Source organism: Diabrotica virgifera, chromosome 9, assembly GCF_917563875.1.
Source record: "Diabrotica virgifera virgifera chromosome 9, PGI_DIABVI_V3a".
Taxonomy (NCBI): Eukaryota; Metazoa; Arthropoda; class Insecta; order Coleoptera; family Chrysomelidae; genus Diabrotica; species Diabrotica virgifera.
The window spans coordinates 225611248-225626909 of NC_065451.1; the positions used below are offsets into that span (position 1 = coordinate 225611248).

Below are 15662 nucleotides of genomic sequence, written 5' to 3' on the forward strand. Positions count from 1 at the left end.
AAGTGAATTGTCAAATTGTGAAACGTCAAAATATTTATATTTCATTTATTAACATTAATATTAATAGTACAACTTGCGCAATTTGAAAAAGGTGGTTTAAAAGGTTTTTTAAAATTTATTTTAAACTGCATTATTGCATTTTGAACACGTTTGTAGAAAAAAACTATTAAAATTTGTTAGAATATAGAACAATAAAAGTAAGATGTTATTCTATAGTTGTTATGATTTACGTATTGACAGTTTTGATGTAATGTCAAGAAAAATATAAAAATGGAATGTCAGTCAAGTTCAAGTAAAAGTTTTTGTAGATATTGTCCTGTACTTGAGAATGAATAAATTATAATTGTTGATATACAAGACGTTTGTAGAAAAAATATTGTATTTAAGGCACTCATGTGAATTGCAGAAACTTTCACATGCGTGCCTTAAACGTGTACTTTTAACACTTATATCATAAATAACTATTATATTGCATCATCTTTTCCTTCGAGTTTAGCCTTATGTATAAATACACTGGTTGTCTTCTTCATTATCGTTTTGGCCTACTGATTGAGACATGTCTAAGTTAAATATTAATTTGCTATCGTTTTCAAAAGAGATTATTTTAAAAATTGTGCAAAAAATTTAAGCAAAATGTTGTTAAGTGGCTTATATTTTTCAAAACTGACAGGTGACTTACTTGGTCTCGATCTTGTAACAAATAGCCTTGCTTTTAGTTGAAAAAATCTGCGGGTGATACCTCAGGATATCAAATTCTGATTTTTTTTGTTTTTGTATCATTTGTTTATGTATTGTGTGTTTATGTAATATAAAGGTGTGTTTGTGTATTGTGTATCCCAACGCAGCATTGTGGCGCCTTTTCCACTCTCCTGTCAATTTATCTTTTTGATGGCCAAATATTATTCTGAGAACTTTCCTTTCAAATACCAGCAGCTTATTTTATTTCCCGCTGATGTAGAGTCCATTTTTCACTTCCATATGTAACAACTGGGCGAATAATTGACATGTACAGTCTTAATTTATATTGTCTTTTTAGCTGCTTAGATCTTAATAATGATGAAAGGTAGTACATATAATGCTTATTCCCCACAGCTATCCTTCCTGAGACCTCTTTTTCTGTGTGTTTGTCATTTGTGATTACCGTTCCCAAATATTTAAACTCTTTACTACTTTGATCCTTATATACTTGTCTAATATTTGTTTATTTGGTTTACATATTACTCTTTCCACAGCCAGATTGAACATTAGATTATACAGGAGAGAGGTTCTCCCTGGTGCAGCCCGTTAATTGTTCTGCAAGGTTTAGATAGTTCCTCCTGGATTCTTACTTTACACTCAATTTTTTCAAGAGTTAGTTTTGTTAAACTTACCAATCGATTTGGTACTTTTGGGTTAGTAATTGTTAGCCACTATTTAGCCAGCTTGGGCTAAATAGCTAAATAGACGTGCCAAGTTTATGTATCATTTGCCACACATTCGGTTGTAGGGTTACATCTATAATCAGTAGATAGAGCTTCGTTTGTATTAAACATGAGTTAAAACGGGAAAAAGAGGTTGTTAGTAAGGGAAGATAACCTTTATGCAACGTATCTCTACACCATTAACTCCCTTGGTATCCTTTGACTGCATTATTGTCTTCAATCTTTATTAAATCGGTCAGTTTGGTTTAATTTATTAGTGCAAAATATTAAAACTAAGGTTAAACATTTATATGTTTCATCAAACAGTATCAGTTGCTGAAAAACTCACAAACATGAAAAATAAGTAGAAGAAGACGGCTCAATCTACAAGATATCTAAGCCTTAATAATTACAATTGTCTGATATTGCAAGCTCAGCGATTTCTCAAAAAAATTTTCATTTTAATTTTACTTTTTATTGGGGACCGTTCATTGACTTTTCTACATATTTTTTTTAATCTTGATCTATTTGTTTCTACATATTTGGTTTAAATCTTGACCTATTTGTTAAGTTTTTGATACTATTTCTGTGCATAATACTCTACTCCTATTAACACAATAATTGCTTTGCGTAGTTATGGATCACTGTCCAAGCCGAAATCGTGCCTTGTCCAACGCTCTATGTCCCTCTTGGAATCCCGATGCCATTCTTTAGCTACTCCCAAGCAACCGCGCACTAGGCAAGAAAACGCATAACATAAGCACCACAAGAATACTTTGAACTGCTTCTTTTCAGGTCCAGAGCAGTCCTACAACCAACGAACCCGAAGAGTCAATGTTCTCCCCAACCGAACAGTGGAATAGTGACTGCCGAAGACAGGGTCACTTTAGTGGTGGATAATACTAGGTTCGTCGTAGATCCAATGATATTTACAGCCCATCCAAACACCATGCTCGGGAGGATGTTCAGCTCTTCGTTGGAATTCACCCATACTAATGAAAGAGGCGAGTACGAAGTTGCTGATGGTATTCCTGCTTCTGTGTTTAGGGCTATCTTGGAATATTATAAAGGAGGTCTGATTAAGTGCCCACCGTCGGTTTCTGTGCAGGAGCTGCGAGAAGCCTGTGATTATTTACTAGTACCATTCGATGCTAACACTGTTAAATGCCAAAACTTACGTAAGTATCAAAAATTTTAGTATTTAAATGTTAAATTTAAAACTTATATGGAATTAAGCCACAATTGATTGTAGTGAAATTACATTTTTTAACTAATATTTTTGGCGTTTCGATTTCCACTCTGGAAATCGTTTTCAAAAGATTATTTAAGAATTGTGTGAAAAGAGTATAACTAACAAGTTGTTAAGCGGGTTATGTTCCTGCAAAATTGACGGTTGGTCACTTACTTGGCCTCGGTCTTGTAGGCAACAGTCATTCTTTTGAAAAATCTGAGGGTGGAGTTTCTGCCCTCGGAACATAAATTCTTATTATTTTGCGTGTTTCTGCATTATTTTTTGTATATTACGCCTTTATGTGCTTGTATATTATATGTTTGTGTATTGTATGTTACATATTATGTGTTGTGTATAATTATTGTAGATAATATGTTTCCCACTTTTTTAATTCGCTATAGTTGGTATATTCTTGTGGTTGACTTCTTCTTTTAATATTGTTAACCAAAGCTGCTACATTCTGCATTCCTCCTCGCTGCAGTCCTCAGTTATCTGTATTCCCGGGTATGTGAACTGTTTTAAAACTTTAATATTTGCGTCATCTATGGTCAAATAGTAGATAAAGGAATAAATATTAATGGAAGAAAACTGAGCAAGGGCGGATCCAGGGAGGGGGCCATGGCCCCCTCCGAGAATATAAAAAATAGAAATTTAAATATGTATTTGCAGTTCAAATGTTTTTAGTTTCAAACACATATATGTAAAAAACAGGGGATAAATATGTCTTCTGAACTAGAATTGAACAAAAGCATTAACGGAAGCTTCTAGAAGGACATAGGATGTTTTGTAAATCAAAATGTTGATAATTTTACAAAGTGCCAATTGTTAGCATGACCTTGGCAGCCAAAATCGCATGAATTTGCATATTCTGTACATATAAAGAATAAAAATGAAATAAAGAGTTATACTTGGGTCACCAGCACTTAGAACAAAGTTGGTTGGTACTTTCGCACATTCAAAAGGGATTGTTTTGCAAGTATTGCATTTTATTTTTCTAATGAAAAATATGGTCACAATAAAGGGATAACAGCCCAAAGCCTTATTACGAAACCTTTTCGCCAAACTCATGGGCAATGACGGAGCCATACAAACCCATGAAAAAACATCACACCACAAGGAGTGTGACGCTTATGAGAACATAATCACTAATCACACAATAATTAGTGAAAATTAAGACAGAGGGAAACAATACCGGACAGGAGAAGCATTGGGAAAATAGTATTAAACTTGTTGAAAGAACTGCCCTTTGATCCGAAGAAATGTGTAGGAATCGGCATTGACTTAATAACGATAAGGTTTGAATGTCTTTATGGCACTCAAAAGTGTGTGAAAAGTACCTTAAAATTCACCCTTGTAACCCTAATTTTTAAAAATTACCGCCAGACCCCCTGGTACCCCTCCCCAAAAAGTTCATGGCCCCTCCCGAAAATCGGTCCTGGATCCGCCCTTGAAACTGAGTCATTTGCGATATGCTGACGGCATTGTTATATTCGCTACAAGTTTCGAAGAATTACAGACCATGATCACGCAACTATTTCAAGCTTCGGAAAAGGCTTCGGTTTTAAGATGAACTTGGAGAAAACAATAATAGTGACGAATATACCGAACATTAGAAAAATAACGTTGAACGACATAAATTTACACAGTAAGTGAATACATCTACCTGGGACAGACAATGAAAGTTAACTTCGTCTTCAGGTGCCATCTCCGCTACGGAGGTTGGCAATCATCATAGCGATTTTAATTTTGAGGCAGTAGCTCTAAATAGTTGTTTTGAGCTGCATCCAAACCATTCTCTCAGGTTCTTCAGCCATGAAATTCGTCTTCTGCCGATGCTTCTTCTGCCATCTATCTTTCCTTGCATTATGAGTCGCAGGATGCCATACTTCTCGCCCCCATCACATGTCCAAGATACTGTAGTTTTCTTTCTTTAATTGTAAGTTCAACTTCCTTCTCTTTACCTATTCTTCTGAGTACTTCATTGTTCGTAACTCTATCTACCCAGGAAACCCTCATAATTCTTCTATAGGCCCACATTTCAAAGGCGTTAAGTCGTCTCATTGTCTCTACATTTAACGTCCATGATTCGACTCCATAGTATAGTACACTGTATACGTAACATTTTGTTAGGCGTACTTTAAGAGCTAATGTTAAATCTTTGCTACGTAAGACCTTTTTTTATTTTCATAAAATTAGAACGTGTTTTTTCGTATCTGACTTTGATTTCTGTGTGTAGTCATTATTTTCTGTTATAAGTGTTCCTAGGTAAGTGTACTTTTTTACACTTTCGATCTGCTGGCCCTCTACTATCAAGATTTCGTTAGTATTATGGTTGTTTTTACTAATTTTCATAAACTTCCTCTTTTTGATATTAAGAGAGAGTCCGTACTCCCTACTACACCTTACTATTTTACTCATGAGTCTTTGCAGGTCTTGTAAACTATCCGCTATTATTACTTAAAGTTAACAAAGAAGATCAAACTGTCGAAATTACCAGAACAATAAGGTTAGCGTGGACAGGATTTAGAAAACTGAGTTGGATCTTGAAAAACCCTAAAATAGAACAATATTTGAAAACCAGAGTTTACGTTCAGTGTATTCTCCCTATACTCACGTGGTTCACATACATGGACACTCACCAAGGCCAATATGGATAAAATAAACAAATCGCGATGGAAAGATCAATGCTCGGGGTGAGGCTTATAGACAAAAAAACAAATAAATGGATTAGAAGCAAAACCAAAGTAAAAGATGCAGGTGAACAGGCTGCCAAATTAAAATGGAACTTCGCAGGACACAATACCCGACTGAAAGATAAAAGATGAAATCACGAAATACAACAATGGAGACCGTGGTTAGGAAGAAGAAGCAGAGGAAGGCCACAAATGAGATGGGCTGATGACATAAAAAAGTTTGGAGGACACAACAGGGAACAAGTGGCGCAAAATAGAAAACACTGGATTGGATTGGGGGAAGGCCTATGTCCAACGTTGGATAACTTAAGACTGAATAACAAGAAGATTTGTCAAATTCTGCAAGTTTCGTTGTTGCATTGCTTTATTAGAGCTTTAGTTTTATGTACGTTGACGACTAGTCCTATTTTTTCTGTAAAGTTTCCATAAAGTTCTGTGCTATCTCTTGCGGTTCGTCCCATCAACTTTACTGTCATCAGTTTCACAAAACAATATTTTTTTGCGTTTAAGGACTTTTTCTTATAACATATTCCATGTTAAGCAGAGTCGGGACCAGCCCATCTCCCTGTTTTATCCTCTTCGTTATCTGGAAGGCATATATCAATTGGTTTTGGAATCGTACTTGCGCTTCTGTGTGAGTCATGGTGGCTTGAACTAACTTTACCAATTTCCTTGATATACCTTCCCTTTTGTGTCTGTCATTCCCTATGTATCAGATCCGTAGCATACTATTGATACTAATAACAGTAGTAAAGCAAAAAGTTATTTTAATGTTTTATATACTTTCGAAATCTAGGTGGACTGTTACATGAGCTATCCAATGAAGGAGCCAGATGCCAATTCGAAGTCTTTCTCGAAAAACTCATACTGCCTTTGATGGTAAACTCTGCCCAGAGGGGCGATAGGGAATGCCACATCGTGGTACTGCTGGATGACGATTCCGTAGACTGGGACGAGGAATACCCACCGCAGATGGGCGAAGAATATAGCCAGACAGTCAATAGCACCGCGATGTATAGGTTCTTTAAGTATATAGAGAACAGAGATGTGGCTAAGCAGGTGTTGAAGGATAGAGGATTGAAGAAAATACGGCTTGGAATAGAAGGTATGTATTTATAACGTTTCTTTTTTTATATAATTATTTGGCGTTTATTATACTGGGTGACGCAAGGTTCGTTCCCCTGGCAAGGGTGAAAGTTGCCTATACAATTTTAAATAGGAGGGGGTCAAGTGGCCTATCATTTTAAAGGCCGTTTAATTTTCTCTCCGATAGTAGCCTAATTGAATACTTTTTGCTCAGCAGTTGCCAAAAAGTCGCGGTAGAAAAGTACAATACTCATTTCTTTACTGGTAATCTAAACATAAGAAAGAGAGGTAGAAAAAGGAAAAATAGAGTAAAATCTCGTAGTAAAACCTGGAACGTTCAAACATTATGGAGATCAGGGAAAATGGAAGAGGTATTAAAAGAAATGCAAAGGACAGAATCAATATAGTAGCACTACAAAAAGAAAAATGGAATGAATAAGGAGGCATTAAAAAGAAAAATTACACAATATTGTACTAGGGAGAAAACAAGCTAGGAAAAATAGTACAGCATCTATGGTCAAAAAAGATAGAAGAAAGACTCAAGGCCAGCGGAATTAAAATAACTATAGCCCACTCCTCAACACAAATAGTAGCTATTGCAGATGACAGCTCTTATGGGAAGAGTTAAGGAAAGATTAAAAGAAGCATTAACAATCCTGGCAAAGGAAATATGAAAAAGAGTTCTAGAAGTTAAAGAAGGAGAAACGAAATATCTAATCGGCTGTAAAAGAGAAGATAACAAGACGAGAGAAATCAAGATCAAGAAAGAGAAATCAAGATCAAGAAAGCTACATTTAAAGAGTTGAACAATTTTGAAAGAATTGCTACTGGACCCCCTTTCTATTTAAAATTATGTCATTTTTCCTTGCGAGAACCATGAGGGCTAAATATATTCACTTAAAATCTCTCAATTGAATTGTTTATTTATATCGGTTTATTAATATTTTAAGGATATCCAACTTACAAAGAGAAAGTAAAAAAGCGCCCAGGCGGAAGGGCCGAAGTGATATACAACTACGTTCAACGCCCCTTCATCCACATGTCCTGGGAAAAAGAAGAAGCCAAGAGCCGACACGTCGACTTCCAGTGCGTCAAATCTAAAAGCGTCACGAATCTTGCAGAAGCCACCGCAGACCCGGCTTTAGAGCTGGATTCGCGAGGGAATCCCATAGTCTCGTCGATGATGGCAGCTATCCCTGTGTTGCCGGCAGACCACGGCGACGTGCCCCTGATGCCGGAAAACGAAGAAGGCGCTGTCGGGGGTTTACCCGATATCGATAACGTAAATAATTTGCCGCCTGACGAGCCGAATTTGTAAGAAAGTCGAAAGGTTTTATTTATAGGATTGTTATATAGTTGCTGAGTTATATTATTTACCTGTAAGTCGCAAAGTTTGGTGTAAATTTTTAGTAAAACTCGATAAAAATATATTTTAGAATTCAAGAGTAGAGATAAGAATATAGAGTAATCTTTGAGATTCGGATCACCGTTTCCGGCTCACTTAAGATAATCGGATCATGGGTCCCGTTGGATGAACAGAGATCATTTATGCAAAATGCAAACCAAATTTATAATTTTATAGGTATAATTATCAGTAATTTCATAGCTCAGATTGTCTTCAAAGGAACAAGACCACAAAACCAGTCAGTAACAAAAGTCGGTTGTTACTGACTCGTGACCCGTTAAATTTAATTTTGAGATTAGGATCAGTTGGATTTTTCTAAGCTCTTTGACTAGGGTCAGTTCTGACTTGCCTGTTTCTATTCAAGAATGCTTACGTCCTTTTGAATACTTTTAAATTTCTTCATTTCTCCTCCAGATAGGTTTGCAATATGGGTTAGTGCTTTTACAGCACTCAGAGGTTAGCAACTGCGAAACTATGTAAAGAGTCACTCAATGTTAGATGTACTTTGGACTATAATGTTTGGAACAGTGTACTTTGGACTATAATGTTCGGTCAGAACTCTGTTTAATTCCTCAAATGCTTTTGAACTTGGTAGTTCCGGTGCTAATAAGTCGTTTAAAACACTGTAAACTTCTCCACCAATTAAAGTAATCAATACTGGAACTTCCTTGTGTTCTTTCACTACATTATATAAAAACAACTGCCCAAGTCTCTCTAGAGACTTAAGATAAGAGATAAGATCTGACATCACTTTTAGCAGAATCAATCCATCTGTTGCACAGAGTCTACCATGCAGAATTGTAATTTTGTGCAGAAAAATTTACACTTTGTATAATTTTCAATGCATCATCTTTTAAACTCGCACGTAAATAATGATATTTTTGAATATCTGCCCATATTTTATTATTATGAATTAACCCCTCAAAAGTATCTTTAAACTCAATCCACTTTAAATAGTCTCCATCAAAATGTGATATCAATCTGTGGAAGAGTTTGCTGTGGAACTCTGAGGACCTCATTGCCTTCTTTATATAGGAACATGGATAAAAAAAAGTTGTGACTGGCTAATTGACACCCAGTCTATGCCATCAAAACAAAAAAATCCTCCAAATTTACAATATTGAGCAACTCTTTTTAGTTTTGACACAAAACTTCTAATATCCTACTGAGGCTCTTGATATGTGTTGTAAAATGTATACCTTTCAGCAATAACTGACCGCTTTGGATTATAATGTTCAGTCAGAACTCTGTTTAACTCCTAATTATTAGGATTAACATACTGTACACTCTGTATCCGATATATTCATTGACGTGAGACTAGGACTCTCTCCTACCTGGATTATCAATAGCTAACCATTATTTACATATTTATTAAAAAGTTACATCTGATTTTGCGACTTCTGTTTTAAATTAGCGAATTGTATATTATTTTAGATATGTTTTATAAAACCGGTGGTTTCTTAACTAGTCATCTTTGTTTATTGTGTTATAATTCAAAGAAATATTTAACTACTTGACAACACTGCAAGGATTACAATACTAGGAGCAACGATCAGAAATAAGGGTCTTTTGAAAGACCAGGATTAACATCAGTTAAAAGTCCCGGATTTCTGATCAGTTGGATCTTTATTCAAACTGAGTTAGTTTTGTTCTTTCAAGCCTCATATTTCACGAACGTATAGTTATTCTCCGAATTTTAACAAATTTTGTTCACTTATATTTCCATATCGTAACGTTCTTTAAATTTAAACGGTTCGAATTTATATAAGACTATTTAGAAGTTTACACTTCGAGATTATCTTATTAACTGCCCTAAAGTAACATCATCTCTCTTTATATACATAAATGCTCCATCCATCTCTGGAATGCTCCACCCATCTCTAGTTCATTGCGCTGGCTAATTGTCCTTTCTGGAACTGTTATACGGTGTAGATTCGAAATAACCTTTTTCGTTACAAAATGTTGGTTTTGAATTACCAGTTTTATAAATCAAATCGTGATTATTAAACATAATGTGTATACGTTTTGTTATTAGTTGTTTGGGTATAGACCGTCATATAAAACTTTCCGACATCCTTTTCTTCGGTATGTAAATCTATTTAAAGAATGATATTTATTGTAAACGAACTATATCGACATTTTATAAAATGGTGTATATAAGGGCACAAAATAATTGTTAAGTGTGCATTTTGGAGTTTTCGACTTTTGTAAAATACTTCCCAAAATATTCTTCCTTCGAGTACCTCCCTATAAATGGAGCTTGATGGTCACTATGTGTCTGATAACTGTTTGTTTTTGACCATTCCACCCTTTTCCAGCGTTTCTTCATCGTAATATCTGCCATATGTCTGGAAATTGTTTCCCTTTAGTGTTTCCTATCTAACTCATTTGGAAATTAAATAATGTACAGGGAATTTCATCAAAATACCAAGTTTTATTTTTTCCCACTTTGTGGGAGACCCTATATATTTGAAAATGTACAGGTTATCAAGTTATTTCTTATTTATTTCACTCTAGTGTTTCTAGACCGTGATATCTGTTGTTTATCTGGAAATTGATTTTAGTTTTTCCTATGTAACTTATTTGTGGAATTAATAATTTGAAAAATTTACAACTTCTCAAATATAGCAATAAGTCTGAGATTTTGACGAAAAATTTGTCATTCTTTGGTTGTAATGTAAATCATTCAATCTTCCTATGTTTACTGCTGAACACAGATATACCCAATCATTTTCTATCCATATTTTAAATTGACGCCAATTAACACTGTAGTTCTTACATCAAGTTTTTTAAAATCCATTACAGTGTTATTTTATTTATACAGGGTGTTTCATTGGGAAACGGAAATACTTTAATGGTGAATAGAGGTCACCGAGGCCGTTCTAGGTATACTAAATTTTTTGCCCTACCGACTTTTATGTCTGAGTTAGAAGGTGTTTTATCGATTTTGCTAATTTCTTTCCAAAGCCATAACTTTAGAATCACCCTGTATATTTTTTTTATATTCGGTACACATATGTCTCATTCAAAACCCAAACGACCGACATACAAATCACAAAAAAAATCCAGGTCCGGATTAACAAAAAATTATAAAGTAATTGTGACCTTAAAACAACACCCTGTATATTGAAATTTTGAAAATCTGTTTTTAAATTTGAAAAAAAGCACAAAAAACTAAGTCTAATGGTTCGCTTCGATTTTTCGGCCAGACAATTTTTTGACTTTAATTTTGAAATTATATTGAAATTTTTAAGAACTCAACATTAAAAAGCAGGTATTATTAACATTGTCAAAATAACTGTCAAAGTTGATGTTGATATTTTGATCTGCTCCTGTAAAAGATAAAAGTTTTGGTGTTTTTTGGAAGATAAAGTAGTGGTTAATAATTAATTTAGTGTTTATAAACAAAAACATTTCAGTATATAGTGGTTTAAAACTTATTTCCCCCTAAATGGGGGATAAAAGTGAGTCAGGGACGTCTCTTGTGACGCGAGTGACTGCGGATAATGGTGATATTATTAGTAAAATGGAATTGAATATGCAAGATGATGGACAAAATGCGAGACCGAAGATTAAACAATTCAATTTGCTTTCAGATAAGTATAATCTTGATAATATTTGGGTTTACATTGAAAGGATTGGTGATGATCTTAATTTGGGAAAATTACATGCAATGACGATTGGGCACCTTATTTTTAAAAAATTAAAGTTAACGAATGTTCGAGAAATTAAAAGTATAGGTAGGAACCGTGTAAAAGTTTTGCTTACTTCTCGGTTAGAGGCAAATAACCTCGTCAATAACAGCTCACTTAAAGAACAAAATTTGAAAGCATATATTCCTAGTCATTTACTAGAAATAAAAGGTGTGGTGAAAGACGTTGACACTAGATATGATGTGAAATATCTCATGGATAACATCGAAACTCCTTCTAATGTTTTGAGTATATATAGGACTAAGCGTAGGGTACAAAAAGAAGATAAAATTGAATATGTGGACAAAAAAACTATAATTATAACTTTTGAAGGCAATATTTTACCGAATTATGTTGCCTTTAATAGAGTATATTTTTCTGTTGAACAGTTTTTTGGCCGAGTTGTTCAATGTTATAAGTGTTTAAAATTTGGGCATGTTTCAGGGCAATGCCGAAGTACACAGGAACTATGTATACAGTGCGGTGAAATTAAAAATAAAGACCATCATTGCGAAAAAAGTGTGTTTTGTATACATTGCAAAAATAACGAACATGTGACAATATCAAAAAAATGTCCATTTTATGAAAAACAAAAGAAAATTAAGAATATTATGATAGAACAAAAAACTACTTTTGTGGAAGCTAGATTAATATGTGAAAACTCCTTTTCGGCACTCATCAGTCCCAACTCTTTCTCTTGTTTAAATAATAATGAAAAAGAATTTCCATCCCTACCAATTAATAATAATCATAAAAATCTTGGTCCGACTCGGCCAACTGTAGAAATTAATAGATCTCAATTTTTGACTCAATCAAACTCTAATATAAATAATTCAAATGAACACTCAGGAAAGAAAAGAAAAGCAAATTCACCTATTTTAGAATCAACATCTCATAAACCGATGTTCCCCTTCACTTTTGGACCGTCTCAACCTTTGCCAACTAATTCTTATACACCGAATAATAATATCGAAAATAAAACTGAACTAGCTAAATCTGTAGCAACATTTATAATAAACTTTTTAAAAAATATTCATACAGTAGAAGACATAAAAACCTTAGACAACAAAATAATTATTAAAGAAGTAGAACAGTTCATAATTAATTCATAATGTCAATACAACATAATTTAAAAATAAGTCAGTGGAATTCCAGATCTGCTATATCAAACAAAGGTAGTTTAATGCATTATTTAAATAATAAAAGTATAGACATCCTCCTAATTAGTGAAACATGGTTCAAAAAAGATATTAGTTATCATTTTAAAAATTATAATTTGGTTAGAAAAGACAGAAATGATGGCTTCGGTGGTGTAGCTATTCTCATCCACAATTCAATTACTTTTAGTGAATTAAATTTAAACTCTAATTTTAACACGGAAATAGAAGTTTGTGGTGTAACAATTAAATATAAAACAAAGGATCTGAATATTTTATCTATATATAGACCACCTAAAAGTAAAAGTTCAATAAATGATTGGACAAACATCTTCTCGCAAGTTAATAATTCAGCAATTATAGGAGGAGATTTTAATGCTCACCATACTATTTGGGGATCTAGTTACAATGACACAGTTGGAACACAGCTTATTAATACTGCAGATGATCTCAACCTTATCGTAATAAATAATGGCGAGCCTACTGTTCTTACTCGACCAGATCAAAATAGTTCAGCAATTGATGTAACTTTTGTTACTCCTGACATAGCTAATAAAATCCACTGGTACATACATTCTGACACACTAGGCTCTAACCATTTTATTATCAATATGGAAATATTAGATAGTACTACAACTGAAGAGTTTATACCCAGAAGTAAGTGGAACATTAGAAAAGCCAATTGGACTCTATACACAACCTCAGTTGAAAATTTTTTTAATAGTGTTTACGAAATGGACAGTACATCTGATAAATATTGCTTTCTAATAGATAGTATGAATCATGCTGCGCACATTTCAATCCCGCAATATAAAACTTTTAAAAATAAAATTCGTTGTTCCCCACCTTGGTGGAATACAGAATGTGATACAATTATTAAAGAAAGGCAAGAAGCACTGACAGAATATAAAAAAAATGCTAATTTTAATAATTATATAAAGTGTCAAGCTAGCATGGCTAAAACTAAGAAGAATCTAAAATTGATAGCTAAAAAGAGTTGGAAAGATTTTGTGTCTTCTCTAAACAAAAATACTCCAACTACAACGTTGTGGAAGCAAGCCAGAAAACTAAATAGAAAATCAATTCCAAATGCATACAATTTGGATAACACCTTAGAGGATGAAATCTTTGATAAAATTGCTCCGCCATCTGTTAAACCACCTAATACTCATAATTATATTCCAGAAAAGCAAAGCCATTTTTTACTAGAACCTTTTAATATTACAGAACTAGAATATGTTCTAAAAAATCGAAAAAACACGAGTCCAGGATTTGATAATATTAAATATCCAATGATTCAACATCTCCCTAAAATTGCCAAACTTCTAATGTTAGATATTTTTAATTGTGTAATCAGCAATAAATCAGTTATTGATCCATTTCACGATGTAATTGTTTTACCAATATTAAAACCAGGTAAAAACTCAAATTTGGCTCAGTCATATAGACCGATTTCTCTTATGTCCTGTATGTTGAAAACTCTAGAACGAATGATAAAACACAGGTTGGAATGGTGGGTAGAAAAAAATAAACTTCTTCCAGATTTTCAGTTTGGTTATAAAAAAGGATATGGTACTTTAGACGCACTTTCTACACTAGTAACAGATATTCAAAACACATTTTCCAACAACACCTATTTACCTACTATATGCTTAGACATTGAAAGTGCATATGACAATGTCAGTCTTGACATTTTAAGGGAAAAATTGATAAAACATTTTCATATACCGCCTCAGTTGGCTGAAGCTCTTTATAATTTTTATTCCTGCAGAAAGATATATCTAAGAACTAATTATAATAAACTGATAGGCCCTAGATATAATAATTTAGGACTACCACAGGGATCAGTATTGAGTCCCCTTTTGTTTAATATGTATACTGCGGATTTGCATAAAGTCCCTACTGACATTTTTAAATTTCAAATAATACAATATGCTGATGATTTTCTCCTGTATTCACAGGCCAAAACTTATGATAACTCGGTTCAAACCTTAGGACAAATTCAATGTTGTGTTAATTTATGGTTCAATCAAAACGGATTCGAAATAGCTCAAAATAAATCTACTGTCTGTATTTTCACTCGACATAATATCCCAAAAATAGAGAATTTAAAACTTAATGGCTACGACTATGCATTTGCTTCTTCCATTAAGTATTTGGGAATGATTTTGGATCGTAAATTGACTTGGAAATTACATATTAACTTTATGATAAATCGATGTAATAAGGGTCTAAATTTTCTTAAATCAGTTTCAAGGATCTGGTGGGGAGCTGATGTTGAAACTTCCTTGCTTTTCTATCGATCATATATTAGATCTATAATTGATTATGGTAGTATTCTATATGGCTCAGCTTCTAAACATATTTTAAACAAAGTAGACGTTGTACAAAACTTAGGACTGCGTATCTGTTTGGGAGCTATGAAATCAACCCCAAATAAAGCTTTACATGTAGAAGCTTTAGAAATTCCACTCAATTATAGAAGGAAATATCTCAGCCAGAAATTTTTAATGAAAATTCGTTACCTAAATATCGGTCTTTACCAAAATATTAACAAGCTGAATGTAGCGGATTTAACTAATAAATACTGGAAGCTAAAGAACTCTCCTCCCCTTTGCGAGGCTTTTCGAGATCTGTTAAATTTTGACTGTGATTATAACATGATTGATAGTTTTGGACTCGAAGATTTTCATTCTTTTTTACATACAGTTAAATTAGTAAAACCAAGTTACCATGAAAACAGTAATATTAGCTCTAACATCTTAAGAACATTCTTAGATAATTGGCCAGATTCTATAAATATATATACAGATGCATCTAAGACGTTAGTTGGCACTGGATGTGCCTTTTTCATACCTGCTACTAAAACAGAAAAAATATTTAAGTTAGGCCATGATTTTTCTATCTTCAGTGCTGAAGCCATAGCAATTTATGAGGCCCTGCAATATTTTAAAGAATCAGAAGATATATCTGCAACAATTATTTCCGATTCACTTTC

General features: G+C 33.6%; 1 protein-coding gene across 5 annotated transcripts in view; it reads left to right on the forward strand.

Annotated features, from left to right (window-relative positions):
* LOC114335157 (BTB/POZ domain-containing protein 10) overlaps positions 1-15662 on the forward strand; it is a 38071-nt gene that overhangs the window by 17109 nt on the left and 5300 nt on the right. For 3 of the 5 annotated variants that reach the window (XM_050662642.1, XM_050662644.1, XM_050662645.1), the window contains exons 2-5: positions 2035-2139; positions 2196-2578; positions 6121-6429; positions 7361-11089. In XM_050662642.1, the coding sequence (XP_050518599.1) occupies positions 2035-2139; positions 2196-2578; positions 6121-6429; positions 7361-7728 (1165 nt within the window). In that variant the 3' untranslated portion in view covers positions 7729-11089. The remainder of the gene's footprint in view (positions 1-2034; positions 2140-2195; positions 2579-6120; positions 6430-7360; positions 11090-15662) is intronic. The other 2 variants (XM_050662643.1, XM_050662646.1) reach the window with 1 other exon arrangement.